The 27201-nt window shown below is 57.7% G+C and overlaps 2 protein-coding genes across 6 annotated transcripts in view; one reads left to right on the top strand and one right to left on the bottom strand.

Annotated features, from left to right (window-relative positions):
* TTC21A (tetratricopeptide repeat domain 21A) overlaps positions 1 to 9458 on the top strand; it is a 33117-nt gene extending 23659 nt beyond the window's left edge. For 3 of the 5 annotated variants that reach the window (XM_036266642.1, XM_036266645.1, XM_036266643.1), the window contains 15 exons: positions 1401 to 1639; positions 2417 to 2489; positions 2596 to 2706; positions 3033 to 3171; positions 3352 to 3455; positions 4651 to 4839; positions 5753 to 5863; positions 6503 to 6584; positions 7399 to 7549; positions 7744 to 7905; positions 8040 to 8232; positions 8324 to 8548; positions 8828 to 8948; positions 9116 to 9183; positions 9271 to 9458. In XM_036266642.1, the coding sequence (XP_036122535.1) occupies positions 1401 to 1639; positions 2417 to 2489; positions 2596 to 2706; positions 3033 to 3171; positions 3352 to 3455; positions 4651 to 4839; positions 5753 to 5863; positions 6503 to 6584; positions 7399 to 7549; positions 7744 to 7905; positions 8040 to 8232; positions 8324 to 8548; positions 8828 to 8948; positions 9116 to 9183; positions 9271 to 9348 (2046 nt within the window). In that variant the 3' untranslated portion in view covers positions 9349 to 9458. The remainder of the gene's footprint in view (positions 1 to 1400; positions 1640 to 2416; positions 2490 to 2595; positions 2707 to 3032; positions 3172 to 3351; positions 3456 to 4650; positions 4840 to 5752; positions 5864 to 6502; positions 6585 to 7398; positions 7550 to 7743; positions 7906 to 8039; positions 8233 to 8323; positions 8549 to 8827; positions 8949 to 9115; positions 9184 to 9270) is intronic. The other 2 variants (XR_004960147.1, XM_036266644.1) reach the window with 2 other exon arrangements.
* A 5012-nt stretch (positions 9459 to 14470) lies between these two features.
* Positions 14471 to 26603, bottom strand: CSRNP1 (cysteine and serine rich nuclear protein 1). Its single transcript, XM_036267544.1, has 5 exons — positions 26553 to 26603; positions 19797 to 20050; positions 17584 to 17843; positions 16769 to 17083; positions 14471 to 16668 (listed from the first exon to the last, which is right to left on the bottom strand). Exons 2-5 carry the CDS (start codon positions 20008 to 20010, stop codon positions 15703 to 15705), a joined length of 1755 nt encoding a protein of 584 aa, XP_036123437.1. The 5' UTR covers positions 20011 to 20050; positions 26553 to 26603; the 3' UTR covers positions 14471 to 15702.
* Between the last annotated feature and the right edge of the window lie 598 nt (positions 26604 to 27201).

Raw genomic sequence — 27201 nt, forward strand, 5'->3', positions numbered from 1 at the left:
TCATAGATATACAGGCAACCAAAACATGAAATAAAATGAAATTTTTATGAATGGGGTAAAATGAGGTACAAGAGGACAGAATTAAATTAATATAAACAGAACTAATCTAAATAAATTTAAATATAATTACATCGAAAGAACTACAGTAAGTTTGACTCTAAGCCAGTAGAATAGCAAAGTTCTTGAAATAAAAGTCATTGAAGTCAAAATAGCAGTAATATCCTATGAAAACACCCAGGGAGAAGGATGAGGAGAAATGGCAGTGGGGGTACTATATATATGCTAATTCTCCCATCTTTACAGAGAAGAGTATAAAATAAAGGTTATACAGAATATTTCTTGATAGAAAGATGGTTATGAGTAGAAAGAGAAAGGCTATTTTTGCCACGTTCATCAAGGTTAGGAAGAACGGCAAGGCCACACGTCAGAGGCTTGTTCTGCATATAAACAGGAAAACACAATAAATTCACAGAAGCCCAAGAACACATTATCTGTGATAACAAAATGTAAATGAAGTAACTGTGCCTCTTAAATGAAAAAGACATTCACGTTGACCTAAACCACGGAACCCCTACCACCTATACCCTAAAACCCAAAGGGCCCCGAATAAAAGTTAGAAGTTGGTACGAACATACCAGACAAACAAACAGAAAGCAGAGGTTGAGGAAGAAATGCTGAGAAGGCTGAATGCAAGCAAAGAGCACCAAAATGGGCGAAGAAAGTATCTTATTATAACAATCAAGAGCCCGCCCGGTGCGGCTCAGTGGATCGAGCGTCATCCCATGGACTGAGAGGTCCCACTTCAATTTCTGGTCAGGGCACATACCCAGTTGCAGGCTCGATCCCCAGTAGGTGGTATGCAGGAGGCAACAGGTCTATGATGCTCACATCAATGTTTCTATCTCTCCCTTCTCTCTCTAAACAATCAATAAAAACAGTAAAAATAAGAGTACAGATATAATAAAAATATAGAGACTTCCATGTGCCCAATACTACAACATTCAAATATCTGTGATCGAAAGTAGGGGAGTTCAAGGAGATGCGTTGTAAGTCCCCCATGGGGAGACACTGAGGAGGGAGAGAACAGGAAGTTGGGGATTTCTGTACCCCCCAGCCAGCTGGGCATCTTCCCCCTGCCCTCCAAGAACAACGGCCCTGGGCACCAAAGTGATCTCTCTTCTTTCTGCACCGAAGCCGCTCGCTCCATGGGCGGAGGTGGTCACCCTGAGCTTGGCTTCCACGTAGCAGGACGGCTCCCAGCTGTCTCCGTGTTTCATCTCTCCCGGGCCAGGTTGGGAAGGCTGATTGCTTTAAGTTTCCTAAAAGAGGTTTTAAGTGTCGTCGGGCCACCTGTGGTGGGCGGCAGCAAACAGAGGGTCTGTTGGGTTCCTATATCTTAGCATGAGGCCACCAAGGTCATGCAAGATGCCATCAACGAGTTCAGCGGCACACCAGAGGAGATCCGCATCACCATCGCCAACGTGGACCTGGCCCTGAGCAAGGGGAACGTGGACATGGCGCTGAGCATGCTCAGAAACATCACGCCCAAGCAGCCCTACTACACAGAAGCCAAGGAGAAGATGGCCAGTATCTACCTGCAGAACCGCAAGGACATCGGCCTCTACATCGGATGCTACCGGTGAGCTGCAGGCAGTGCACCGGCAGCGTCCTCTCTGGTGGTGGTTGCTGAAAAGTATGAAACTTCCCATGGGCTAGAACGTGAGCGTGGTAGGTCAGCCAGGCTGGCTGGTTGCCGAGTTCTGAGGACACTAAAGTGAACTGGCCCTGAGCCCTGCTTGCATCCCCTTGTGTAGCTCACCTTCTGGGGGGAAGCCTGGGAATGCACTTCCCCCCCCGAACCCCTGGCTCTGCCCGTCCTTGAGGAAATGTCCACTGACTTGGATGTGACTAATGTGAGGCGAAGGAGGATGGAGAGTGGATTGGAAGCCCCAAGCCGCTGTCTGTGATTTGACATTGGGACCCGGATGGAACCTTCCCAGTCCCTCTCCTCAGGAAACTCCAGCTAGACAATTCGGGTGGAAGGGGAGTGCTGGGCGGGGTAGGGGAGACTATCCCAACGGCAGCGGGAAACCAGAAACAGGGAGTGACATGGTCAGGTTGGAGTTATGGAGAGAGTGGTGTGGCTGCCTCATGCAGAGGGGTCTGGGGCTGGGTGGAGGCCAGAGGAATGGGGGGAGGCTCTGGCCACGGTCCAGGGGACAGATGAGAGCCCGAACTGAGGCAGCTAGCACAATGCCTCATGCACACTGCACTTTCAGTGGGCATTGGGTCAGTGAATGAATGAGTGATTCGATGACTGAATGTCAGCCAGAATTAGTGGAAAGAAGAGGAGGAGACGGATTCAGGAATATGAAGAATGCACAGGTCTGAGATAAGCTGTTGGTTACTTTTGCAGGGAGCTCTGTGAACATCTGCCTGGTCCCCACAGCAGCCTGCTACTGGGCGATGCTTTCATGAACATTCAGGAGGTGAACAAAGGGCCTCATGGCCTTGCCAGTGTCCCACCCTCCCCCCTACCCATTCTCACTTCTCCAGTGGGAGAGGAGAGGGAGACCTCGACACTTTCCCCACCAGCCCGAGAAGGCCCTAGAAGTCTATGACGAGGCCTATAGAAAGAACCCACACGACGCCTCCCTGATCAGCAGAATTGGGCAAGCTTATGTGAAGACCCACCAGTACACCAAGGTCAGGCTGGGCTGGGTGGGGAGAGGTGGGGAGGACCAGCCCAGCAGGGAGGATGAAGAAGGGAGCATGGGTGGGAGGGTCTGGGTGGAAGGGGAGTGACTGAGTTTCCCCCTAGCTCCCTGATGAATGGGGTGCCAAGGGGAGAACTCAGCAACTCTCCACCACTCCCACACCTGCTCAGGACGAAGCGTGAGCCCTGCCAGCTGGGAGGACCTTTTCATCTTAGGCTTCTGTGTTCTGGAGGGGCCCACGGGTGAGGGGAACACAGTGTGAGGCACTCAAGCGTAGAACCAGACCTGATGCCAGCGTTTTCTGTTTGCACTAAGGCAATTAATTATTATGAGGCTGCCCAGAAGATTAGTGGGCAGGACTTCCTATGCTGTGATCTGGCTGAACTGCTCCTGAAGTTAAAGAAGTTCAACAAAGCAGAAAAAGTTTTGAAGCAGGCACTGGAACATGACCTAGGTGAGGCTGCGTTCTCACCCACTCCCCTAGCACTGGAGGAGGCCGATTGGCCGACCTGTCCTCTCTTCTCTTCCAGATGGTGCAGGGGAGGGGCACTAGCTGAGGTCCCGAACCCAGCGCCCTCCTCATCCCCGGCTTCCCAAGGGGCAGATAACACTAAAACACGTTTCCATTTTGCAGTCACAGACATCCCATCCATGATGAATGATGTCAAGTGCTTACTTTTGCTGGCAAAGGTTTACAAGAGCCATAAAAAAGACGATGTGCTGGAAACCTTGAACAAGGTAATTGATGGGTAGACGTAAGCTCTTTATCTGCCATTTTCTGATGGAGCTGAAGAGGGAAGGACAGGACTAAATGTTCGGAAGTCTCTAGGCTTGGTTCTCAAAAGAGGACTTGGTTACACCTCTGAGTCCTACCTCCCCTTTACTCCCTCACCCTTGCTCATTCATTTAAGCTGCACCAAAGTGTTCTAAGCCTGGCTGGACGGGGCTGGAGAAGGCAGGGGCAAGATAATGCCTTTGTCCTCAAGGATGCTGGTGGTGATGATAACGGACAATGCCCGTAGCTTTATGCTGGATTCTGTACTAGGCCTTTTGCTTTCTTATTTAATCTTCACAGTAGCCCTTTGGGAAAAGCACTGTGACATTGCTATTCAACAGGTAGGGCTCAAAGAGATTAAGAAATGTGCCCAAAGTACCACTGCTAGTGAGTGGTGGAGCTGGGATTTGAACCAGAGTAGGCCAGTCCCAACCCATGCGTTTTCCCCACCGGGCTGCCCCTAATGGCAGCTCCTGGCCATTCCTGCCTGCCTCCCTCACTCTTTCTACCCAGGGAGGTGGCCTGGCACCTGTTCCTGGGGGACATTCTGTGGCTGCAGAGGGAGAGTCCACTCTCTGACTGCTTGGTTTATTCCACGGTTTGCCGAGGGGTTCCCATGCCTCTGCTTGGCCCCTGGGGAGCCCAGTGCTGAGTTGTGCTCTCTTCCTAACACTTAACCCTGACATCATCATTTCCTCTTGCCTTAGTGCTCTCTAGCTACTCACCTGGTCGTTGCATGCCATGGACATTTGAGGGAGCTGCCTCAACTTCCCAGCAGGGCAGTATTCAGAACAAATGCATCCATCAACACACAGTTTGCATTGAATGCCTACTGTGCACCTGTTCCAGCCTGTAGGGCGGCCTAAGCAAATCAGACCCATTAAGCGCCTCGGCGTGATGGAAGCAGGCAGACCTGTGGAGTCCAATAGAGCATGTTGTGTGCGTGCCTTTGTTCTGCTCCTGCCCGGAGGCAGTGCCAGCTTGCCTCCTGAGCCCTCACAGCCAGTGGCCTTGCATGTCCAGAGTGACCCAGGCCTGCACAAGGGCACTTGAGATGCCCTTTCTAAGATGCAGGCTCTGCAAGGGGAGCTGGGGACTTGGCCTGATGTCTGGCACACAGGCTCCCGGTTTCTGATCCGAGTTTCCTGGTTTCCCAAGGCCCTGGACCTCCAGTCTCGGATACTGAAGCGCGTTCCCCTGGAGCAGCCAGAGATGATCCCCTCCCAGAAGCAGCTGGCAGCCTCCATCTGCATCCAGTTCGGGGAGTACTACCTGGCAGAGAAGGAGTATGCCAAGGCGGTGCGGTCTTACAAGGATGCCCTCTCCTACTCGCCCATTGACAATCAGGTGGGGTCCTCAAAGCCAGACTTTGCTCCTGATCTTGGGGCACAGTGCCCTGCCAAGCTCCCTGACCAGGGCAGAGGCCAGCTCCTTCTCAGTGCCTCCCCGAGGAGCTCAGGTATAAGGGCATGGGACCCTAGATGTGAGGAGCCTGCTCTAGCAGACCCCCCGCCCCCAGCAAGGCTGGAAGGCCCACTTTGACAGCCATTTGTGGAGGGTGGAGTGGGGAAGACGGTGCTGAAATTCATGTTAGTCTGGCGACTTCAGATTCCCGGTGGAGGTGGGGAGACAATGAGAGGGTGGCTGCCAGGGACTCCGGGCATGAAGCCCAGGCTGTTTCCAAGGGGTTTGGAGTCGTGAGGGAGATGTGGCTCCAGTTAGGGAATGGTGGCTGGAGTTCCCGCTAAGGGAATAAACGGAAAGCTTAGTGACAGACCCGCTCATTCATTGAATGTGGACTCATCTAACAGATTCCTAGTGCGTGCCCAGTACTACGCTAGGCCCTGGAGACACAGTGAGGCCAGACCTGGCCCTGCCCGTGGAATATGCCTCGGGCAGCAGACAGGCACATGAAGTTCCAGGGCCATGATCTGTGCCTGTGTGTGGGTCAGGACACTCTGGGGACGGAAGAGGAGCACCTGTCCCATCTGGGGTGCAGAGGGCTTCCCAGGGCGGGTGAGGTCAGAGTTAAAGCGGAGGGATGAGCGCGAGTTAACTGGCCCCCCCTCTGAGAGGGTCGTTAGGGAAGCGCAGGGCAGGAGTATTGGGTGGGAGAAGAGGAAGGCCAGTCTTCCAGGGGGGTTGAGACTTGTTTTGGAAGCAGAGCTGATAGAGCTGGGGTACGCGAGAACAAGCATCCCCCCACCCCGAGTCTCTCCACGACGTTCCTGGTTGGTTCATTGCACCCGGTCTGTTCCAGGTGGTGCTGGAGCTGGCACGGATCTCCCTGCTCCAGGGGCACCTGGACCTGTGTGAGCAGCACTGTGCTGCCCTCCTGGAGACCGAGAAGAACCATGAGAAGGCCTCGGTGGTGAGAGGCCCCCTGGCCTCTTCCCTGGCCTCCCCAGGCTCCCCAGGACCACCGCAGGCCGCTGCCAAGCCCCCTAACCTCAGAGCCTGGCTGATGCAGCCCCCAGGCCTGCGGGGCAGAGGAGACTCTGCTGTCCTTCAGACTGGAGGGTGGGCTGGCAGCAGGGGGCAGCATCTACCTCCTGGGACGATCCAGGGGCGGCGGGGAGGTTGATTCACTCCAGGGGAAACCACACCCACAGTTGGTGAAGGCCAGGCTGGGACCGGTTCCTGGGACTTGGGAAAGTGTGTGGGACGCCCCCCACCGCAGACCTGCTTATCCCTGTCACCCAGACCACCTCCAGGGCCACCCCAGCAGAAGAGAAGAGCCCCCCTTCTACCTCCACTGCTGAGCTGGCAGTTCTCAGGCCTGGTGAAGGGGCTGTCAAGGTCCCACTGGTGTCCACCCCTGGCCTTCCCTTCCCACTTCCATCCTTCCCCCAGGCCTGCCCCACCCCCTACTTCCCACAAGCAGCCCCACCTTCTGGGCTCCTCCTGTGGGAGGCTACCTCTTCTCCTTTCCCTCCTTCCCCCTCCCCCCCAGTGCCCCCCCCCCAAAGCTGCTGTCAGGAATCTGGGAGCACTGTGTGTCTTCCCATAGATGATGGCTGACCTGATGTTTAGAAAACAGAAATACGAAGCTGCCATCAACCTCTACCACCAAGTCCTGGAGAAAATGCCAGGTAGATGCCCGCATGGCGCCCGCCCACTGGGAGTGCCTGGCCGGTTCCCACCAGGCCAGGGCTGCTCTCCCCAGAAGGGTGGGCCCTCTCCCCTCCTTCCTGACCGGGCAGGGAAGCCCCTTCCTCTCCGATTGTTCCCAGAGAGGCAGGAAACTGATAAAGCCCCGATAGAACGCGCTGGTCCTTCCCTAGTCCACGGGGCCAGTTCCTGGTCTCAGGCCGGGCAGTGCTTGGCACTGGACCCAGGACAGCCTGTCTGTCCCCAAATCACAGACACTGAGGATCGACACAAATCCCCTTCGGAGACCACAGCCACCTGGAAGTGGCCAGAACTTCTCCCCTGGTTTGTAGCTCCACTGCCTCTCAGTGCGGCGAACCCCTCCCCCACTGCCTGCCGGAGGAGGCGAGGAGGCGCCAGACGAGCAGGTCCCAGCGGTCTGCCCAGAGGCCCCGCAGATCAGAGCTGTCAGGAGTGTGGGTCCCGGAGCCAGAATGTCTAGGTCTGAATCCCGGTCTTCCTCTTATCAGCTGGGTAACCTTTGGCAGATTTCTTAACTTCTTTGTGTCTCATTTCCTCATCTGTAAAATGGGAACAATAAGAGTAACTGCTCCATTGTGTAGTTAATATACAGGTAATCCACTTAATGTCAGGTTCAGTATAACTGTTAGCTGCTATTATTACTACTCTTAAGCATCATTATCATTATTCTGTCAACACTGGAGACCCGCGGAGACACTGGAGGTGCTGGAATGTCCCTGCCTCCCGGTCCTCCCTGCTCCTCCCAGCCTGGGGATCTCTGCTCTCTCATTTCAGACAATTTTTCTGTACTGAATAAGCTCATTGATCTGCTACGAAGAAGTGGCAAACTCGAAGACGCCTCTGCCTTCTTCGACCTGGCCAAGAAGCAGTCTAGCCGAGTGCTTTTGGAGCCAGGGTTCAACTACTGCACAGGCATCTACCACTGGTGAGGGGGTGTCCTGCGGCTAGGCTGGGAGGCTTTCTCCTCAGCGGGCACGCTGGGCTTCTGCTCAGCTCAGGGAAGCAGAAGTTCAGCTTCCAGACCAGCAAACGGGGAGATCAGCCATCCACTCCTGCTCTGCAGACCCAGTGAGTGGCCCCTGCACTCCCTGGGCTGTTTCTCCATCTCCCCCACTACAGGTATATAGGGCAGCCCAATGAGGCTCTGAAGTTCCTCAACAAAGCTCGCAAGGACAGCACGTGGGGCCAGAGTGCCACCTACTACATGGTGCAGATCTGTCTGAACCCAGACAATGAGATCGTGGGAGGAGAGGCTTTCCACAACCACGCGGCTGAGAGCAGGTGAGGACCTGGCTGGCCCCTGCAGGCGGGGGCGGGACCCTGGGGGAATAGAGGCTGTGGCCTCTGGGTCCAGATAAGGTGAGGGCGTTGCAGGCAGCTGGTGGCCTCTGGCTCACCAGAGGTCCGGCCTGCAGCTCCTCGGGCAGGAAGGAGGCAGAGCAGCATGGCGTGCGCACCGCTGAGAAGCTGCTGCGTGAGTTCTACCCGCACACTGCCTGGGGCCAGACCCAGCTGCGGCTGCTGCAGGGCCTCTGTCTGCTGGCCACCCGGGAGAAGGAGAACGTGGAGGCCGCGCTGGGGACCTTCATCGAGATGGCACAGGCGGAGGTGCGCCGGCCGGGCAGGCGGGCGGGCGGGCGGGCGGGCAGGAGAGGTTGCGGGTCCCAGCGCAGGTGTCTGCTTCTCACCTGGCACGCAGAAGGACAGCGTCTGCGCGCTGCTGGCCATGGCACAGGCCTACATGCTGCTGAAGCAGGTCCCCAAGGCGCGCACACAGTTGAAGCGCCTGGCCAAGGCCCCGTGGGCGCTGGCGGAGGGCGAGGACCTGGAGAAGAGCTGGCTCCTGCTGGCTGACATCCACTGCCAGAGCGGCAAGTTCGACCTGGCCTCGGAGCTGCTGCGGCGCTGCGTGCAGTACAACAAGGCAGGGGCGCGGGCGCCGGCCCCGGCGGGTGTCTAGGGTGGAGCAGGTGCAGGACAGGAGCAGGATGAGAAGAGACAGGACAGCAAGAGGATGGGAAGAGGGGGCAAGGCAAGGAGAGGCGTAGAAGGTCGGGCAGCCAAGGGGGAACATGGAACAGGGGAGAGAGTGGGTCAAGGGGCGTGCAGAGGTCACTCAGGCCAGGAGGGTTTGGGGGTGCCCGGGCGCGGGGACCGGATGTGGCCTCCCCTCTGCAGAGGCGCTGACCTGCCTTCTCCGTAGTCCTGCTGTAAGGCCTATGAGTACATGGGCTTCATCATGGAGAAGGAGCAGTCTTACAAGGACGCAGCCGCCAACTACGAGCTGGCCTGGAAGTACAGTCACTACACCAACCCCGCCGTTGGTAAGAACGTCTGCCAAGGACCGCACGGGTGCGGGAGGGAGTCGGCAGCAGGACCACCACCCTGACCCCGGGGCTCAAGGCCTGGATTCTGGCCGTTTGTGGGACAGAGGGGTACTCAGGTCACTGGGGTGCCACCCACGGTCTGTATTCTCTCTGCCCTTGGACAGGCTTCAAGCTAGCTTTCAACTACTTGAAGGGCAAGAGGTTCGTGGAGGCCATCGAAGTCTGCCACAATGTGAGCCCCCAGCACGGGCAGGGAGGGCGTGGGGTAGTGGCAGGGGGCCTACCCCATGGTTTCACACCCTTTCTCTCTTTGTCCAAGGTCCTCAGGGAGCACCCCAACTACCCCAAAATCAGACAAGACATTCTGGAAAAGGCCCAAGGGTCTCTGAGGCCCTAGCCATGGTCAGTGGGAGCCAGGTTGGGTGGAAGCCATCAACCAACAGAAATTTCACGGAGGGGGTGGGATGTGGGTCAGCGAAGAGATTCAGAAAATGACATATTCTTCCCTATTTCTATATTGTGTGATTTATTCGAACCGTGCCTCCTCTGGTCTGAGGGGCATCCCAGAGCTTTGTGTTTTTAAGGCATAAGGAGTATTTTGCTCTGGGGGACAAGGACGTCGAGCAGCTTAGCTTCTGCTGGGCTCACCGGGCACCTTCCTATGGGCCCCATTTTATCCCAGACTCGGGGAGGGACAGAGGGGGACAAAGAGGTGGTTTAAAAATTCCCTACAGCTACTTTAATAATGTTACGTTAGCCCCGTCAGCGCTTCTCCTCCCCTGGCTGGTCCTCTGAGCACAGAGCTGGTGCTTCTCCTCCCCTGGCTGGTCCTCTGAGCATAGAGCTGGTCCTTCTCCTCCCCTGCCTGGTCCTCCGAGCACAGAGCTGGTGCTTCTGCTCCCCTGCCTGGTCCTCCGAGCACAGAGCTGGTGCTTCTGCTCCCCTGCCTGGTCCTCCGAGCACAGAGCTGGTGCTTCTGCTCCCCTGCCTGGTCCTCTGAGCACAGAGCTGGTGCTTCTCCTCCCCTGCCTGGTCCTCTGAGCACAGAGCTGGTCCTTCTCCTCCCCTGCCTGGTCCTCTGAGCACAGAGCTGGTCCTTCTCCTCCCCTGCCTGGCCTTCCGAGCACAGAGCTGGTCCTTCTCCTCCCCTGCCTGGTCCTCTGAGCACAGAGCTGGTGCTTCTCCTCCCCGGCTGGTCCCCTGAGCACAGAGCTGGTGCTTCTCCTCTGCCTGGTCCTCCGAGCACAGAGCTGGTGCTTCTGCTCCCCTGCCTGGTCCTCCGAGCACAGAGCTGGTGCTTCTCCTCCCCTGCCTGGTCCTCCGAGCACAGAGCTGGTGCTTCTGCTCCCCGGCTGGTCCCCTGAGCACAGAGCTGGTGCTTCTCCTCCTCTGCCTGGTCCTCTGAGCACAGAGCTGGTGCTTCTCCTCCCCTGCCTGGTCCTCCGAGCACAGAGCTGGTGCTTCTCCTCCCCGGCTGGTCCTCTGAGCACAGAGCTGGTGCTTCTCCTCCCCGGCTGGTCCCCTGAGCACAGAGCTGGTCCTTCTCCTCCCCTGCCTGGTCCTCTGAGCACAGAGCTGGTGCTTCTCCTCCCCGGCTGGTCCTCTGAGCACAGAGCTGGTGCTTCTCCTCCCCGGCTGGTCCCCTGAGCACAGAGCTGGTGCTTCTCCTCCTCTGCCTGGTCCTCTGAGCACAGAGCTGGTGCTTCTCCTCCCCGGCTGGTCCTCTGAGCACAGAGCTGGTGCTTCTCCTCCCCGGCTGGTCCCCTGAGCACAGAGCTGGTGCTTCTCCTCCCCTGCCTGGTCCTCCGAGCACAGAGCTGGTGCTTCTCCTCCCCGGCTGGTCCTCTGAGCACAGAGCTGGTGCTTCTCCTCCCCTGCCTGGTCCTCCGAGCACAGAGCTGGTGCTTCTCCTCCCCGGCTGGTCCTCTGAGCACAGAGCTGGTGCTTCTCCTCCCCTGCCTGGTCCTCTGAGCACAGAGCTGGTGCTTCTCCTCCCCTGCCTGGTCCTCCTAGCACAGAGCTGGTGCTTCTCCTCCCCGGCTGGTCCCCTGAGCACAGAGCTGGTGCTTCTGCTCCCCTGCCTGGTCCTCTGAGCACAGAGCTGGTGCTTCTGCTCCCCGGCTGGTCCCCTGAGCACAGAGCTGGTGCTTCTCCTCCTCTGCCTGGTCCTCTGAGCACAGAGCTGGTGCTTCTCCTCCCCGGCTGGTCCCCTGAGCACAGAGCTGGTGCTTCTCCTCCTCTGCCTGGTCCTCTGAGCACAGAGCTGGTGCTTCTCCTCCCCGGCTGGTCCTCTGAGCACAGAGCTGGTGCTTCTCCTCCCCTGCCTGGTCCTCTGAGCACAGAGCTGGTGCTTCTGCTCCCCTGCCTGGTCCTCTGAGCACAGAGCTGGTGCTTCTGCTCCCCGGCTGATCCCCTGAGCACAGAGCTGGTGCTTCTCCTCCTCTGCCTGGTCCTCTGAGCACAGAGCTGGTGCTTCTCCTCCCCGGCTGGTCCCCTGAGCACAGAGCTGGTGCTTCTCCTCCTCTGCCTGGTCCTCTGAGCACAGAGCTGGTGCTTCTCCTCCCCGGCTGGTCCTCTGAGCACAGAGCTGGTGCTTCTCCTCCCCTGCCTGGTCCTCCGAGCACAGAGCTGGTGCTTCTCCTCCCCGGCTGGTCCTCTGAGCACAGAGCTGGTGCTTCTCCTCCCCGGCTGGTCCTCTGAGCACAGAGCTGGTGCTTCTCCTCCCCTGCCTGGTCCTCTGAGCACAGAGCTGGTCCTTCTCCTCCCCTGCCTGGTCCTCTGAGCACAGAACTGGTCCTTCTCCTCCCCTGCCTGGCCTTCCGAGCACAGAGCTGGTCCTTCTCCTCCCCTGCCTGGTCCTCTGAGCACAGAGCTGGTGCTTCTCCTCCCCGGCTGGTCCCCTGAGCACAGAGCTGGTGCTTCTCCTCTGCCTGGTCCTCCGAGCACAGAGCTGGTGCTTCTGCTCCCCGGCTGGTCCTCCGAGCACAGAGCTGGTGCTTCTGCTTCCCGGCTGGTCCTCCGAGCACAGAGCTGGTGCTTCTCCTCCCCGGCTGGTCCCCTGAGCACAGAGCTGGGGAAGCAGGGTTCTTCCCCACCACGGTGCTCACAGTGGGACCCGGCGGGGACCAGCTGCACAAGGTCCCCACAGCCCAGGTGCTGTGTGAGAGACCGTCGTCCTGCAGGTTGCAAGGGTCTGTCCCATGCATTCTGTCCCCTCCTCCCCAAGTCTGCAGCTGGCCTCTGCTGGTCCTCACTGGTTTTGGGAGAAACCTGGTTATCCTGGCCTGGTACAAGAAAATACATCCCAAGAAAAAATAATTCCCACTTTAGCTTTTGTCAAAGACACTGACCAATTAATTCATCCTCCAGGGAAACCCTTTAACACCTAAGGGACAAAAGCAGTGGTCCCTATTTAGATGAATATTGTTCATTGTAACTGGCAAGAGGGTGACAGAAGCCACTTTTGCTGTGCTCCCTCTCTTCCTGTTTTTCAGGATGGCAGCAGTGGGCCAGTGTAACCCCGGGGGAAGGAACTCTGAGCTGGGATCAGGAGGTCTAGAGTGTCCATGTGTGACCTTCCTGAGACCCTCCCTTCCCCTCTCTCCGTCTCAGTGTCCCCGTCTGGGGCAGGAAATTAGACCAAAACCATGTGTTCCCAAATCCTGGTACAAATCCCAATGATATTTAGCAAACATTTTTAAATTTTAATAACTGTGTTTAAATATTTTTATTTTATTTATTTATTTATTTATTTTTCTTTTTATTGATTTTTACAGAGAGAGGAAGGGAGAGGGAGAGAGATGGAAACATCGATGAGAGAGAACATCCTGGCCGCCTCCTGCATGCCCCCCAGTGGGGTTTTGGCCCACCATCTGGGCACGTGCCCTGACTGGGAATTGAACCGGCGACCTCTTGGTGCATGGGTCGAGCTCGACCACTGAGCCACACCGGCTGGGCGGTAAGGGTCTCTTGTAGATCAAGCCCACGTTGTCCCTAATGGCTACTGAGCCTTGTTTTTGACATGCCGCAGCCAGGGACGGCGGCCTGCTGCGATCAGTGGTCCGGAATGCTCTCCCGGGTCACTGCCATCGCTCGTGTGGGGACCAGTCCACTGTTACGCTTTACAGCCGTTCCTCCGAGGGTTATGTCGAGAGCCAGGTCTGTCTGTATGGAGAAGGATGCTGCAAAGGGCTGTGCATTACTCACATTTATGTTGCTGTAAAACCTAAGCTGTCTTCATTCATCTAAAAAAACAAAAATGGCCAAGAAGTGGCCCTGTGACTCTAGATGGGGAGTGAACAGGCTCAGTCCAGCCGTGGGCTGTGTCCCCAGGGTAGGAGCCCACAGGGTCTTCCGGCCAGGGAATTGGAGCTGCTGGAGGCTGCCGCCCAGACCCCAGGCCAGCCAGTCAGAGCAGAGCCTCTCAGCTGGGGAGAGACCCAGCTTTGGATCATGCGGAAGCCATCTCTACGAAAGGGTTCCCGGGGCGAGCGGGAGGCAGGAAACTGAACGTCCACCCTGAGAAGCTAAGATGTGGCTGTCCCTGCCCAAGCTGTTACAAGGACAGTCTACCCCACCATGGGCCAGACGGTAAGCCGGCAGTCCTCTAGTGGCCACTGACCATATGACCATGTCCATGCACGTCCTGAGGCAAGAGACATACCTAAAAGGTGACAGAACTGGTAAAAAAGAAGGAAAGAGAGAGAATAAAAACAGAAATAGAGGCCGAAAACAGAATGGAAGTCTCGAGGCCTGCTTGCCCCAGGCTCTCTTCCGAGTGCTGTATGTACGAACTAAACAAGTTTATGAGGTGAGCAGTGTTATTTACATGTTGAGGACACCCAGGCAGTGAGGGGAAGGATTTGCATAAGTAATCTCTCTAGGTAGAAGAGCTGGGACTCGAACTTGGCACTCTGGGTCCATGCTCTACACCATTAAGCCAGAGGTGAAGTAAGGGAGGCCAGCACAGACCAACAGAGGCAGAGAATTAGAACAAGAAAAGGAGATCACAGTCAGGTCTCCTTCCCAGCGCTTGTGCAAATGACTATTTCTAAGGGGTGGTTGACCCTGCTCCTCAGGCCCCCAGATTGGGGCTCACCAGGGCAGAGGGCAGCTTGCTTCTCTGGCCTGCAGCCCAGGCTGCCAGGGACAGGTCAGACAGGTCTGGCTGGTGCAGATGGATGAAGTTCTACAGCTTCCGGTGTTTGGTGCTCAGGTCCCCAGGGACCTCAGCAGCTAGCTCCGTACAAGGCCACTGCCCACACCATCCCACTGCCTGCCTCCACCTGGGGGGTGGGGTGGTAAATTCATGCTTAGCGGCCCCAGCTCAGTGAGGGGAGGAGTGTGCCCTCACCCATCAAAGCAGAGCCGGTCTCAGACTGTCCACCCCAGGAGACCACTGAGGAGAAATGGGTTCTTCCAAAGGAAAACTGCTCCATGCGACCAGCCAGCTTTTCTTAGCTGGCTTCCTGTCTCCAGGTGGCCTGGCCTGCTGTGTCCCCCACTCCCACTCCCACACAGCCTCAGAAGCCACACTGCCCTGTAGGGCCCGTCTCCCCTCCCCTCCCCAGCCTCCGGAGGGTGTACGTGTGCTCCCCGCCGTCCCACATAGACCACACCATTAAAAATAGAGCCTTTTTATTGGCACCTGTAAGTCCAGGTATAAGGTGTTCCCACAAGCACGCAGGCTGCTCAGGCCTCCCGGGTAAGAAGGCAGGCCCAGAGCCTGGGCTCCTTGGCACAGACACAGAGAAAAATGAATAAATTATAGTTCTAATAGTCCGGGGCGATATAGAAATTAGGATGCAAAATTCAACATCAGCAAACAGGCATAAAAGCCATAAGGTGCCACGCCTTGCCCTGGCCAAGGGCACAGGCAGGTGGCCAGGCAGGAGTGCAGTGCCCAGAAAGCCCTGAGACAGTCTTCAGGGGCATGCTGTGGGCCCTGAGGCAAGCCCCTTGCCCTCTCTAGGCTTCCTGCTTCTCCTTCCTACACTGATGGACAGGGACCAGTCTATGGCCCTCGGAGGGGAGGGGAGGGGAGAGACGGGGCAGAGGACAGGAAGTGGAGGGGACTCAGTGGGACAGGTTTTGGTCATGGTTGGGCAGCCCAGTCCCTCCCCTGCCTAGACACTGTCCTGGGCTAGCCTCCACCTGCTCAGCCATGCAGAGCCAGGCAGCTGCCACAGCAGACAGGACTTGAATCCACATCTGGTCCACACCTAAGACCAGGCAGGGAGGGCTGCAGGACTACAAGGCAAAAGGGACTCATGGGGTCTGTGTCCCACCCTGACCTCAGTCTTGCCTACCAGCCAGGGATGAGAAGCCTAAACCACCTAGTCTCCAAATAAATTATGGAAATAAATTACAGTCTTCACAGTCCAGAGGATTCAGCCACCCGGGAGGCTAGGGCTCAGAGTGGCAGAAGCCGGAAGAGATGTTTCCAGCCCCGTCTCACTGTCTATGGGCTAAGAAACACCATGCCCTCTTCTCCCAGGCATGCGCATGGGAGTGGAAGAAACGGTGGGCACCAGGGCTGGTGGCTGAGGGGGGAGCCCCTCCTACCCTCTCCTCAGCACAGAAAGCTACAAAAATAAATAATAAATCCATCCAGAGTGTTGCATGAGAAGTAGGAGTGCCCAACTGGGTAAGCCAGCCAATGTGAGGTGGTCACATACAGACCCCGGGGAGCCCCGAAATTATGACACAGCAGCAACAGGGCTTTCGGGGCTGGGAAAAGGCACCCTAGTCCTCACACAGGTACAGGCTCCACCAGTGACGCTGGGGCAGTGTCCTCGAACAACTGACTGTCCATGAAGGGAGCCAGGCCCTCGGCAGCCGGCTCAGAAAAACCCATGATGGACTCCAAGAAGCAGATGCTGGTGTCCCCAGGCGGGGAAAAGGCAGGTAAGGCCTCAAGGTTGTCCAGGCTGTCAGACACCTTCCGAGAGGTGTAGTGAGGCCCCAGACTGTAGTCTGGCAGGGCCTGGAGCAGCTCAAAGGAGTCACAGGAAGACAAGCTGAGGTCCACTGAGCTGCTCTGGCCAGCATCCATGCTGGGCGGCAACGAGGTGCCTGGGAGGCTGCTCTCTCCCAACCCTTCGAGGCCACTGTTTAGGAAGCAGCTGGTATCCAGGTTGGCATTCTCATCCAGAATGCCTGACGTGAGGCTGGAGCTGGAATAGTGGGTCCAGCCGGCCAGGCCACCAGGGTCACCAGTCCCGAAGATGTCGGCTAGGTGGAAGCAGCTGAGGTTGTCGAGGTTCCCCACACCCCCTTCCTCCTCCTCCTCCTCCTCCCCACCCAGGTCAGAGTCACTGAAACTCAGGATCCGCTCCAGGCTGTCATCATCCACACTAGGCTGGAAGCCAGGGCCAGGCAGGGCGGGGTGGGCAGGGCCTTCCGAGGGCTCGCTGGTGCCTGATGCTGTGGAGGAATCAGTCATGTCGCTGCTGCAGCTGTGGTCTCCCAGCTCACTGCTCCCGGGGGGCTTGGCCAGTGGGAAAGTGGGGGTCAGGACCTGCCCACCAGGGCTGGGTGGGCCTCCCTGAGCAGGGGCCTCCAGCTCCCCGAGGCTCTCCGCCCCCTGCTCCAGCTGCAGGCGGGTGAGCGTGTGGATGAAATGGGTCTGAACCCGCGCCTGATTGAACTCCACGCGGCCCTTGGGGTTCTCACAGCCCTCCTTGCAGCAGCCACAGGGGAACGCTGTGTGGTCCATCTGCAGGGAAGGAAGAGGCACAGGTGAGGGGCTTGAGGAGCCCAGAGAAGCCCCAGGCCCAGGCTCCCCTGCCCGGCCCAGCCCAGCCCGGCCACCACACCTGGCATTTGATGCCCGCCAGGCTGCAGCTGCAGGTCTCGGGGTCACAGACCCTGTCGCAGTGACAGCCACAATCCTCCCGGGACTGGCGCAGAGCCTGCAGCTCCCGTTTCTCCTCTCGATCGATCTTCCGCACGCCAGCAGCACGCAGCAGAGCCCTCCGCTTCCGGGCTGGGTAGGGCTGTAGGGCGGTCATTTCCTCCAACCGGCCACCTGCCACAGCCACTGCCAGCTCCTCATCCACGGAGGCGTCGTCAATGGCGTCCACCGTCAGTGGCAGGCCAGCCTCCGTCTCAGGTACCCCAGCCTCTGTAAGCTGCATTCCGGGAGAGGAGGGATGTGAGCGGCAGACACGTGGTCTTGGTCCCCACAGCCATCAGTCACTCGGCAAACGCTCCCCACGTGCTACTCTGGGCTGGGCACTGTGGAGACCACAGGGACCAGGACAGCCCAGAACACTGTCAGGGCATTTGCAGAAAGACGTCCTGTTCATGCCATTGCCCATTTCATGACAAACGCCCTCCCCCAGCCAGATACACGGACCCCCAGTGCCCGCCAATTCCGCATCCTCCTCCCCAGTGAGGTCAGACGACTTCAGGCACCATGCCCCAACCCCTGCAGCAAACCCGAGCCCGTCCACGCTCCATTCTCCCTGCGGATACTCAGGCAACAGATCCTGATCAAGCCATTACTGGCCCCACGGGCCTCTTTCCCAAAGACATAATGAGCCAACCAGCATCTGCCCCTGATGCCCCTCCCCTGGAGGCTAGGACTTCAGGAGCTGCCCCACTGTGGGCCTTAGAGGGGTCTCCCTACCTTCCATCGAAGCACCTCCAGCTTCTCCTCCTTCAAGCGTAGGCGGAGTCTCTCGTGCCGTGCCCGGGCTTGCTCCTGTGCAAACTCAGCCAAAGAGAAGCGGCGGCAGGCACTGTGGCGAGGGGCCATCCCCAGCGTGCAGCCACCACGACTGGGCACACTGGTGAAGCCCTGGCACCGAGGGAAGTAGAAGACAGTGATGCCATCAAAGGCTACGCGGCCTGGGCGCTTCCGGGGAGCCCGCTTCAGGATGGACAGGGCTGGAGGGACGGAGGGGTAGGGCGTGAGTTCTCTGTGAGGCACAGCACAACCCCCGGAAGGTGCTGCCGAACGACCTCCCCTCGTACCGTCTCCTCTGTCCTCACACCCCCAGAAGGAAATGGATTCACATTTAGAAGCCAGCCTGGCTGGGACTGGAGTTGGTAAAAATGAACACCACCCCTATGCCAACACTGGCTTATTGTTATTACCAGCCAAAATGAGAGCATCTGTAAGATTAAACATCTTTCCCATCTTTTTTTTTATCCTCACCCGAGGACCTTTTTTTTTTTTTTGATGTTTTGTTCAGATAGAGAGGAGAGAGAGAGAAACATCGACGTGAAAGGGACACATCGAGTAGTTGCCACCCGCACGACCAACCAGGGCGGGGGACAAACTGCAACGGAGGTACATGCCCTTAGTGGGAACCGAACCCGGGTCTCTCGGGACCGCAGGCCAACACGCTAACCGCTGAGCCAAACCGGCCAGGGCCTTTCCCATCTTTTTTAGCCAGTTACAGGGCCCTTGTACAGTTTTCTAGTTTTTTTATTGACTTGTAGGAGCCCTTTATACATGATATTAGAGACATTAATGGCAATTTTGCCTGTCCTGGCGCAATGCATAGAATTACTCTCTTTGCGAACTGAACTGGCCAGCACTTCCCGAACAAAGCTGAGTGGGGACAACAGCGTCCTCATCTTGTTCCTGACTTATTGGAAATGCTTCCAGTATTTCCTCATTATTCAGAATCGGCTTTTGGGATGAAACATATTTTTTACCATTTAAGTAGAATTCACTTATTTCTGTCCTACCAAGAGTCTTATCTAGAAGGAACGTTACGTTTTATCAAACATTCTTTCAGCATCTAGAGTAGCTCTTGTATTTTTGCCCCTCTGACAGTCAGTTGGTAAACTATGAGACTAGATTTTATAACATTAAGCCATCCTTGTATTTTCCAGGATAAACCCATCAGTTAATGTACCGTCAGATTCTATGTGCTAAAAATCATACTTTTTAATGTGTAATGCACATATACATATAGTACATAAATAAACATCCTATCTGTGGTCATAAGGTATCAGAGGGGGTGATGAGGAAAAGAATGTCTAAAAAGGCTCCTTGGGGTGGGGGGGGGGGCGAGAATATAAAGCAAGGTTCAGAAACTGCTCCAGGGCCACCTGTCAGCTCGGAGCCAGAATCTGCCAGCCTGAAAAATAACCGGGGAAACCTTTCCACCGCGTTCAGGCAGCGCCGGCAGCGTCCTGGCAGGCGCGGGACCGGCTGGGCAGCCTCGCGCGGAGAAGTGCGGGCGTGGGACTCGCAGAGCAGCTGGAAGCACAGGGCGAGAGCTGGAGAAACGAAACTGGAACAGAAGGGAGGAGCCGGGGCGGGAAGGCTGAGGGCTGCTCTCAGGAGCTCTGCTCTGAATGGCACGACTTTGAAGCAGGGGAGTCCCAAGGTCAAAGGTGAATGCAGCCAGGGCCGAGTGCCTCTGCACCGCGGGCATTCCTAAGTGACCACTGGATTCCAGGAAGCGGATGGATGGGGAGCTAAAGCCACAGGGACACCACCTCCAGAGGCCAGGATGGCTTTGCCACGGGCCTCCCAATTTCATCTTTAGGAAGGAAGAAAAGGTGTGGCGGGCCCTGGCCAGTTTGGCTCAGCGGTTAGAGTGTCGGCCTGCGGTCCGGAGAGACCCGGGTTCGGTTCCTGCTAAGGGCACGTACTTCGGTTGCAGTTTGTCCCCGGCCCTGGTTGGTCGTGCGGGTGGCAGCCACTCGATGTGTCCCTTCACGTCGATGTTTCTCTCTCTCTCTCTCTCTCTCTCTCTCCCTCTCCCTCTCCCTCCCACTCTATCTGTACAAAAAATGGAAAAATATCCTCGGGTGAGGATAAAAAAAAAGAAAGAAAGAAAGAAAAGGTGTGGCGGGGTTCCCAGGGGAGTGGGAACTCACGGGTGAAACTTTGGGGGCCACAGACGTTTCGGTCAGGCAGAAGCATCTGATCCCATGGGCCCTCCTCTTCCAAGTCCCAGGCTGGGGAGACCGAAGAGCTTGGGGAGCAGGAGCCAGAGTGGTGGCCCGAGGAGGACAAAGACGACGAGGATGAGCAGAATGAGGAGTCATCCTCTTCCAACTGGTCAAACTTCCTCTTCAGCAACCCAGTCATGGTGGGTACGGGGGTGCTCTGGAGGCCGGGCACAGGCAGCCTGCAATGGGAAGAAGAAGAAAGCTCTCAGTGACAGGCCTGAGACCAGGAGGTGGGCTCAGCTGTGATCATCACCTCTCCCACTTACCCTTCAAGGTGTCCCAGGCCCTCCCCCCCCCAGCCCTGGGAGCTCTATGTGCAGGGGGTACATTCCCAGGAGGCTTCTCTGCACAAGACAGAGCAGAGAGGCCCAAACCCTCATGCCGGCGCTTGGAGACTCAAAAGTCCAAAAGCCCTTCCAGGACACTGCCAGGCACCTTCCCCACTCCTTCCTACAACCCACCTACACACTAGTGCATACACCAGACCGACAGATGGACCGACAGACCTCTGCCCAGCCTCGATCATCCCCCGACAGGAATCCTGGGGGCTGACTCACTGGCTGGGTGATTCACACGGCTCGCATCTGTGTGCCTTTGTGTGTGTGAGACTGTCGGCTCAGCGGTGGCTTGGCTTCCTCCTCCTCCTCCTCCCCTCCAAGCACACCCACAGGCACACTGCCCTGCACACACCAGCTGTGCGCCCTCGCTCCAGGGCCAGGCGAACCAGGACACTCCGGGAAACAGGCTGGCGGTGCCGCTGGCCCTGATTCCCAGACTCAGGACTCTCCCAAGTCCCTCCTCTCCTGTGAAGGACCGGTTCAGACTTTCCCTCAGAAACCCCCGTCTGCAGAAGTCCCCTGCCTCCAGTCATGACAGTGGGACCTGGAACCACCTAGGCTTCACGTCTCTTTCACATCTCCTCTTTGGTCTTAACTTCCCATGGAAATTATTTTACCCTTCAAAAACACACAAACAACTCTTCTAGTGAAACTGACCTGCCAAGACAATGTCCCATTCTCTCCAGCCTGTAGCTTGCTGACTTGGAGCACCCCAGGGCACACCACTTGGATCGCCCCTGTGAAGGTCTCAGCCGTCTGTGGGAATGCAACCAGACTCCCACAGCCCCATCCAAGTGGAGTGGAGGAGACTTGGGGTTTCCTCCCCTAAATACCAAGGCAAACAGTCCCTTCCACTGCTTGGGAATCCCCAAAGGACTCAGTCCTAAGGGCTGATCACAGCTACCTTGTCTCTGCACATCCGGTGGCACACAGGGCTGGGCCCCCAGGAGGTCACCAGAAGGAAAGGGAAACGTTGCCGAGGCCCCAGTGCTGGGAGCCCCTCCCCCATAGCCATCACAGGAAATGAGAAAGAACAGGAAAAACCAAGCAGAAGGCTGGTGATCTCCCCTCCTCAGGTGTCCTTTCAAAACACCCCTTTCTCCCTCTGCAAACTTCCCACAAAGTCTCTGGATCCTAGACCTACAGGGTGTGCTGTCAATCAACTTACTGGATAGACTTACTGGATAAAATTCTTCCCAGGGACAGCCTCTCCCTGCAGGCACAAGAGAAGCCGAAAGACGGTTCTGCCTCCTTGCAAACTCTCCACATTGGGCCCCAGGGAAAGAGGACACACAGGTGTTTCCGGGGGCTTCTCAGCGGATAGGTTCTCAGGCTTGGCACCCCCCTCCCAGGGTCAAACCACAAACAAAAACAACCCAGCTCCCAGCTGACCTGCAGGTTCTCCCAGGAGATGAGGGAACTTCATGACCCAGAGCCAGGCATGCACACATATACACACATGCAGACCAGAAACACTCAGACACACACGGACAAATACACCCAGGCGTGCTGTCCCCGCCACAGTCTTGCTAGGAGAACCCATCCTTTTCCAAGCTCCAGATGTGTCTGCAGGGTGCTGCAAGCCTCCCGAATCCCACACCCAAGCCTGAGACCCCTCCCCCGAAAACCAAATGCCCACCTGGTATTTCTGCTTGGCTGTTCCCTAGAAACATAAAATTCTGCAGGCCCCAAATCGAACCCCTTGTCTCTATTCCCCGCCCCCCCACCGGAGCCATCTGTTCCTCTTCCTGTGTTCCCTATCTTAGTAACAGCACTGCCACCCACCCAGTCACTCAAGCCAGAAACCTGCAGTCATCCTCAACTCCTTCCTCCCTCTCCCTCCATCCACATCCAGTCACACATTAGCTCACTGAATCCGCTCGAGGCCAGGCAGACTCAGTGGGTATCATGGAGGCCACCCAGCACAGGGTTAAGAACCTTGGCTCCAGAACCAGGCTGCCTGCATTTGAACCCTGGCCTAACTCTTAATTAGCTCAGTGACCCTGAAGTGCCTTAACCTCACCACTCCAATCCTTTGTCAGAAAAGCTCACAGGGTTGGGAGGCTTACACGAATCAATACATGTCAAGTTCTTAGTGCTCAGTGCTTAGTGACAATATCATCCTGTGAAAAACAACGAGCTCCTGGATACACACACGGATGCCTCTCACCGATACCATGTTGGCCGAAAGAAGCCAGACACAAGAATGCGTGTGAATGAAGCTCAAGGAAAGGCAGGCCCAATCAGTGATGACACGAGTCAGACTAGTGGTAACTGGGGGAGGGGAGGGATGCGGCGGAACAGCCAGGAGAGAATCTTGGTGGGGGTGGGGCAGCAGTCTGGAAATGTTCTATGTTGATCCGGGTTGAGATTTGTTCCACTGGTGTCTAAAACCATAACAAGTATGTATTCTAAAACTCTGGCAAAACACAACTTGGAGTCATAGCTCAATTCCAAACAAAATGTTTTCATGTCTGCATCTTAAATGTCTTCTGTGAACAAATGTATTTATGTGTGGACTTATATTATTTGAATTTTAATTTATGATGTATTTTAGGGTTTCATCAAAAGCCTAATTTGGTCCTGCTTGACTCCTAGAACCACGTAAGATTTATTTATATACTTCATGCATGTTATGTATGTCACCGACAATTTTAAAAGTTTACTGCCCTATATCTCTGCCTCCGCTGCTACTTCCCAGGTCCCCTGCCTCTGCTCCTGTCCTCTCCCCGTGGCCACTCTACCCTGCAGCCAGAGTGATCTTACTAAATCCCCTATCTACCTGCCACCCCACGTTTAGAATCCCTCCGGAGCTCCCCTTAAGGAAGCTTGTCCCTAGGATCAAGTCCAGAATTCCACGAGAGGCCGCAGCAGGCCTAGCTGCTGCCCATCCTCCAGACTCATCCTGGAAGAGTCTCCCACCCCCCTCTCACTTTACACACCAGCTGAATTTGTGGTGCCCCTCACGGCCATGACCTGCTCACCTCTTGGCCTTTGCACAAGCTGGAACCCAGCCTCACCCCCCTTTGGAAATCATCTCCAAGAGGGCCTCCCTGGAACCTCCACTCCTCCTCACTGCCCACATGACTCTCCGGGCCCTGGGATCCCCCATCACAGCCCTCACCGCCCCACGGCAATGGCCTCACTGTACTGCCCATCTCCCTGACACCAGGCGAGGGCCTCCCGTGTGCCCATGCCTAGAACAGAGTCTGGCATAGGGAGGGCACCTGGGAACCATCACAGGTAGTAGGCAGGTGGGCGCTTTGTATCAGGTATAAACACAGAAACAAGATTAAGCACGTGAGTTCTGGGGGGTGGAGGGTGGTCAGCGTGATCTAATGCTCCTGTCACAGTTAATTTAAGGGGGTGGGCTCACACCCCTCTCCCAGCCTGCAGCAGAGGGTTTGAACAATGGCAGCCAGAAGAGGGTGGCTCTGAGGGAGAAGAAAGCTCCGGCTGCAGGCAGGGGCCAACGCTGGTATCTCAGGAGGCCCCCCCGTTCCCCACCAGTAAACAAATGGAGAGGTCAAGGAAGCAGGTTTAAGCCAGATACCGTATTTCTGCCTAGGAATATCTACAGAATGGGAGCTTAAGGTGAGGGGCTGCCCGCTCCAAGGCTGTAGACTGAGAAACAAGGGTACAGGGAAGCTACGGCTGCACTGCAGGTTTTGTGAACCTCAGCAGGATCTGCAGGCCTGGACTGAAATGAGAAATGATCTCCTCCCTGATGATCTTTTGGGGTGGGGGGAGGGGGAAGAGTCACTGTCCCACCTGGGAATCCAGGGGCTGCGAGAGGCAGAAGCAGGAGATAAGACAAAAAGACTCAGCCAGAACCAAGGAGAGGCCAAGTCAGAAAAAGGAATGAAAGATAGTGGAAGAGTCCAAGAAAAGTGTCAGACAGTGAGTCAGGGGGGGGAGGGGCCTCCAGCAGCTACCCAGGAATCAAGATCCCAACCATGGCACTGTTCCCAGGGTGAGCACAGCCCCCTCCTAGGGTCCTGGAGGAAGGAAAAGCAATTCCCAGGAGCTGGCTCAGACAGAAATACCACACCCCCAGGAGCCCGGGAGACAGGCCCTGAATCAAAGAGAGCCAGGCTTCTTCCGGGATCTGCCTGGGCCGAGAATCAGACCGCTTTCCTGTCACCACACACAGGAGCTGACAACTTAGGGGGGGGGAGGGGGCACACCTCCCCACCCTACTCACCACAACTATCTACACACTCAGGCCATACTGTGTGACTCCAGGGATGGCCACCTCACCCTGGGCACCACACAAAGGCTATTTAGGGGTGGTGGTTGGCGGGAAGCCAATCTCAGGCCCTCTGAAAAGCCACACCAACTTCTCTGTACCTCAGCAGTCCCAATGCCCCAGCGCCCACCCCAGGCTAGTATTGGGGAGAGGGCACCTTCAGCAGCCTCCATCCAGCTCCAAGAATCTAAAAAATGTGTCTTTTAACCTCAGAGCCCCTGGCCTAGGGCAGGCCAGTTTCCCCAGAATACCTAGGGTCACATGACCCCAGGCCCACAAGAACTACTTCCTGGGAGAAGGAGAGGGCACCTCTGGGTACCTCAGGCCCCCACTGGCATTGGCTGGAGAAACAGCCCAGGCAGCCCAGAGAGGGCAAACAGGAAGCCTTGGCACACCCCTCCCCCACCTCTCTGAAAGTGATCAGGGGGGAGGGGACAGTTCCTCAGCCCTGGCCTCCAGGGCCTGGCACTGGGTAGGTGCCAAATGTTTGCTGGCTCCGTGAGGCAATTGCTTCTGCAGCAGGGAAACTGCACCTGACAGCAACTGCTTCCTCCGCCCCAGCCAGGCCTCCTTCACTCTTTCATTCATTCAACAAATATGTATTGAGCTCCTGTGACAACGACCTGCTAAGCACTGTTCAGGCGCTTGGCACAGAGGGAGCAGGACATACAGTAGTGCTGCCTCTTGAAGCTTTGAGTTTGGTGGGCAGGAGAGTAACCAGTGTACAAGCCCTGTCGTGTGCGGTGATGGAGGGTCCAGGGGTGGGCAGGAGGGGTACAGCTGGCGATGAAGACAGGTCTCTCCGAGGAGAGGACAGAGGGAGTTCCAGGGAGGGGGTGAAGCGAGAGCGAGGACCGAGAGAGCCCGAGCAGTGCGTGGGAAGGAGCTGGGGGGCGGCGGGGGGCAGAGCAAGGGCAAGCAGGGCAGCTTCAGCCCCAGGGCATAGGAAGCCACAGCAGGGTTTAAGTAGGGAGTGACAAAACCAGATTTGCATTTTAAAAAGATAGCTCAGCACCGGGACAGGAGGGGGTGTGACCGGTTCCAACGCGCCGCCTGCGCTCAGCGAGAGATGACAGGACAAGGACGCAGGAGAAAGGGGAACGGACTCGGTGCTCTCGGGTGCGGAGCCCGGGAGGGCAGTGCTGTCCAGGCTTTGGGGGTGAAGTGAGGAGTTCCGCTGGAGCGGGCCGTGGGACATCTGAACGGAGGTGTCGAGTGGGCAGTGGAGCCGCGGAGGGACCCTCTGTGTCAGGAGTGTGGGCTCTGTGTGTGACTGTGCCAGGGAGCAGGAGTGACTAAGTGTGTGCCGGCTGCGTGGAGCTGGCATCTCCACGGGGCGTGCGGGTGGAAAAGCCCCCGGAGGGGGAGAAACTGAGGACCGGGAGGAAGTACGTGCCGGGGAAGGGGAAGGAGCGCGTGGGCGGCAGCCTACGCGTGCCCCAGGGTGGCCAGTGTGCCTGCGCCCGTGACTCACAGTGGTGGCCTCTGCCTGTGACGGCGACTGACAAACAGGTGAGTGTACGACACAGTCCCTCCTGCTCGGGCCCTCCCTCCCTCCCGGGGTCCGTGAGTCACCGAGCCTCCTCCTCGACCATCCCTCGGCTCCCGCCCTGATCCCGCCTCCCAGGGGCGCCGGGCACGCGCCGCAGCCCCGGCATCCGCCCCCGGGGGGAGCCCGAGAAAGAAAGCGACAAATGTCACCTGCTCCGGCCACGAGAGGAACTTCTGAAAAGTTCTCAGACAACTGGGTCAGAAGGAAACTCACCCGCGGACACGCGCACCCCGCCACCCCGCCACCGCGCGCAGCCTCAGCTCGGCCGCCGCCAGCCCGGAGCTCGGGGCGCTGTGACTTCTCGGGGTGCCGGCGGCGGGGCGGGGGAGGGGAGCGGAAAACCTGCGCCTCCCTCCCTGCCGCCCCGCTCCGGACCCCGGCCGTGTCACGCAGTCCGGGGCCCGGCTGGGCTGTCCTCGCCCCCGCGCCCGCTCGAGGTGTCAGGGGGCAAATGGCAGGGGCCGGAGGAGCAGCGCCACCTGCGCGGGACGCCCCCTCCCCAAAGCCCCGTCCAGTCCGGCCCAGAGTCCCCCGGCGCTTACCTGGCGGCCAGGCGCTCTCCAAGTACCCGACGTGACCGCGTCCAGGCCGGGACGCCCTCCGCACCGCGACCCCGAGCGCGCTCGGCCGGCAGCCGTCGGCCCAGCCTCCGGGCTCTGCGAGTCCGGCAGCGGCGGCGGCGGCGGGAGACTGTCTGCACGGCCCCGCCCGCCGCTCCGCCCTCGTCAGTGGAAAACTCCGGGGCTGGCCGCGCTGACGCACGCCCGGCCGCCGGCCAGGCCTCCCGCCGCCCCGCCCCGCCCGGAGGCACCGCCCCCTCCCCCGCCCGGCCCGGCGCTGCGGCCGCCGGCCTCCCGGCTCCCGCCAGGCCTCGCTGCCTGCCTGCCCGCCAGCTCGCCCGCACTCCTGCAGGCACCGTGCGCACGCCCGGCAGCGCGTCCTGGCCCGGGAGCCCGCCCTGCGCCCCCTTTCCAACCGCAGATGCCACCCTGCCCACCACGCGCCCCTGAGCGTGTCGCCCCTCGCACCTTGGCTGCGGCCGCTCCTCTCCTGGAACGCCCCTCTGCTGCCCCGCTGCTACCAGAACCCGTCGCCTTAAGGCCCCAGCTTCCAACGCCTCCTCCAGGGAGCCTTCGTGGGAGCTTGACCCTCCCCCTCCCAGCCCTGCTCCCGCTGCATTCTGGGTTCTTT

Source organism: Molossus molossus, unplaced genomic scaffold, assembly GCF_014108415.1.
Source record: "Molossus molossus isolate mMolMol1 unplaced genomic scaffold, mMolMol1.p scaffold_m16_p_18, whole genome shotgun sequence".
NCBI lineage: Eukaryota > Metazoa > Chordata > Mammalia > Chiroptera > Molossidae > Molossus > Molossus molossus.

What these genes read in the sequence shown, in the direction of transcription:
- CSRNP1 (XM_036267544.1), bottom strand. Translation starts at nt 20,010, where the DNA reads ATGACTGGGTTGCTGAAGAGGAAGTTTGACCAGTTGGAAGAGGATGAC. An exon ending in TGGAGGTGCTTCGATGGAAG is followed by an intron (nt 17,084 to 17,583) that starts GTAGGGAGACCC and finishes CCCGGAATGCAG; the next exon opens with CTTACAGAGGCTGGGGTACC. An exon ending in TGGCGGGCATCAAATGCCAG is followed by an intron (nt 16,669 to 16,768) that starts GTGTGGTGGCCG and finishes CCTTCCCTGCAG; the next exon opens with ATGGACCACACAGCGTTCCC.